This window comes from Chaetura pelagica, unplaced genomic scaffold, assembly GCF_000747805.2.
Source record: "Chaetura pelagica isolate M959 unplaced genomic scaffold, ChaPel_1.0 scaffold638, whole genome shotgun sequence".
Classification (NCBI taxonomy): Eukaryota; Metazoa; Chordata; class Aves; order Apodiformes; family Apodidae; genus Chaetura; species Chaetura pelagica.
The window spans coordinates 923,139-924,679 of NW_009954298.1; the positions used below are offsets into that span (position 1 = coordinate 923,139).

At 55.4% G+C, this 1,541-nt stretch overlaps 1 protein-coding gene across 1 annotated transcript in view; it reads left to right on the plus strand.

Annotated features, from left to right (window-relative positions):
• The window catches only part of RAD51D (RAD51 paralog D), a 5,309-nt gene that overhangs the window by 2,740 nt on the left and 1,028 nt on the right, over window positions 1-1,541 (plus strand). Inside the window, exons 7-8 of the mRNA XM_010003830.1 lie at window positions 105-205; window positions 982-1,052. Coding sequence (XP_010002132.1) covers window positions 105-205; window positions 982-1,052 — 172 coding nt within the window. The remainder of the gene's footprint in view (window positions 1-104; window positions 206-981; window positions 1,053-1,541) is intronic.

The following is a 1,541-nucleotide window of genomic DNA, read 5'->3' on the forward strand; positions in this document are numbered from 1 at the left end:
ACTTCCCTGGGGGGAGCAGCACTGTGCCCCGTCCTGGGGACCCCCCGTGAGCCCCAGAACCAGCAGGACCGTGGGTTGTTTCTCTGCATCTCACCTGGAGCCTCCTCCTTCCAGGTCGTGAGCTCCACGGCACCTCTCAAGATCGTGGTGGTCGACTCAGTCTCAGCTGTGCTCTCCCCGCTGCTGGGTGGGAAGCAGTCAGAGGGTGAGCTGCCCCACGGGGTGCACTGGGGTTCCAGGCATCTCTGCTCATCCCAAAGAGCATCTTCCCCCCCGGGTGCTGTGCCTGGAGCTGGGGCAGGGCAGGTTTGACTGTGACTGCTCCAGGCTTCTCTTTCACAACTGGATAAAAGTGGAGTCTGCAGAGTCAGCAGCAAACACTCAAGCTGGCTGTGGCCATTCAGGCCCATGCTGGGGGTCTGAAACCTGGCCAGGGGCTGAGGAGCCACTGAACTGTTTGCCCACAGACAAAAACCTCCGTTTACAGTGTCACAGGTACATTGTGGTTGCTGGCACAGTTTGCAAAGCTTCCCTGAGGCTCTTTCTACCAGAAGGGACCACAAAGCAGGAGGAAGGGGCTTTCTTCTGGCTGAGATGCCAAGGAGGCCCCTCAGACACCTTCCAGAGGGTCTTCCAAACTTGAGTGGCAGCCAGTGCTATCAGAGGAGCCAGGGGCTGCATGAAATGAAGCTGTGAACTCAAGAGAGGGGTCCTGTACCTGCTGAATCAACCTGGCCAGCATTGGCTGGAGCTCCTGGTGCTTTTGCAGGGTTATTTTTGCCTCAGGGCTTCTAAGACGAAAAAGGAGGGAATGGGACAACTTGGGGATTGGTCTGTCCATGTCACATCCGTTTGGCTGAGCTGCACTGCATGTAGAGGTGCAATGGGCACGTTGGGGTGGTGGTTGTGGAAATGGGGTGAAGGTGTCCATGATACCTGGTCCATGGCACCCAGACCCCCAAATGCTTTGTCCTCCTGCAGGCTTGGCCATCATGATGCATCTGGCCAGGGAGCTGAAGACACTGGCCAGGGAGTTCAGCCTTGCTGTTGTGGTGAGTGTTGCTGTGTCTTGTCCTTCATATGCTGGTGTGAGCAATGCTGAAGAGCCTTGGAAAGGCTCTGGAGACCCTGCCAGGGGAGTCCCCACTCTTCGCTGAGCAGGAGCAAGAGACCTGTGCTCCTTGACATAGATCTGCTGCTCTGCAGCCTTTGGATGTCCCAGCAAGTGTGGAGCAAGAACAGGGCTGATCTGCTCCCTGCCTTTATTGCTGTCCTCAGCCAATCAAAGTATTCACTTGATTGAGCAAGATGAGTTAAGTGCAGGTTGAAAGGTGGTTTGTGTTTATTTTTGATATAGCACCATTCATTTCAGGGGCTAGGCAGGTTACTGAGTCACCTCGTGCTCAGTTACCTTGCAGGAACTCCAGAGGGAGCTGGGGACTGGAAGGGCTCTGCTGTTGTCTTCTCCAGCTCTTGGCCCAGCAATTGTATTTGCTTCAGTGCATCTGGACAGGTTGCTGGGACCACCATTAACGTGTTTG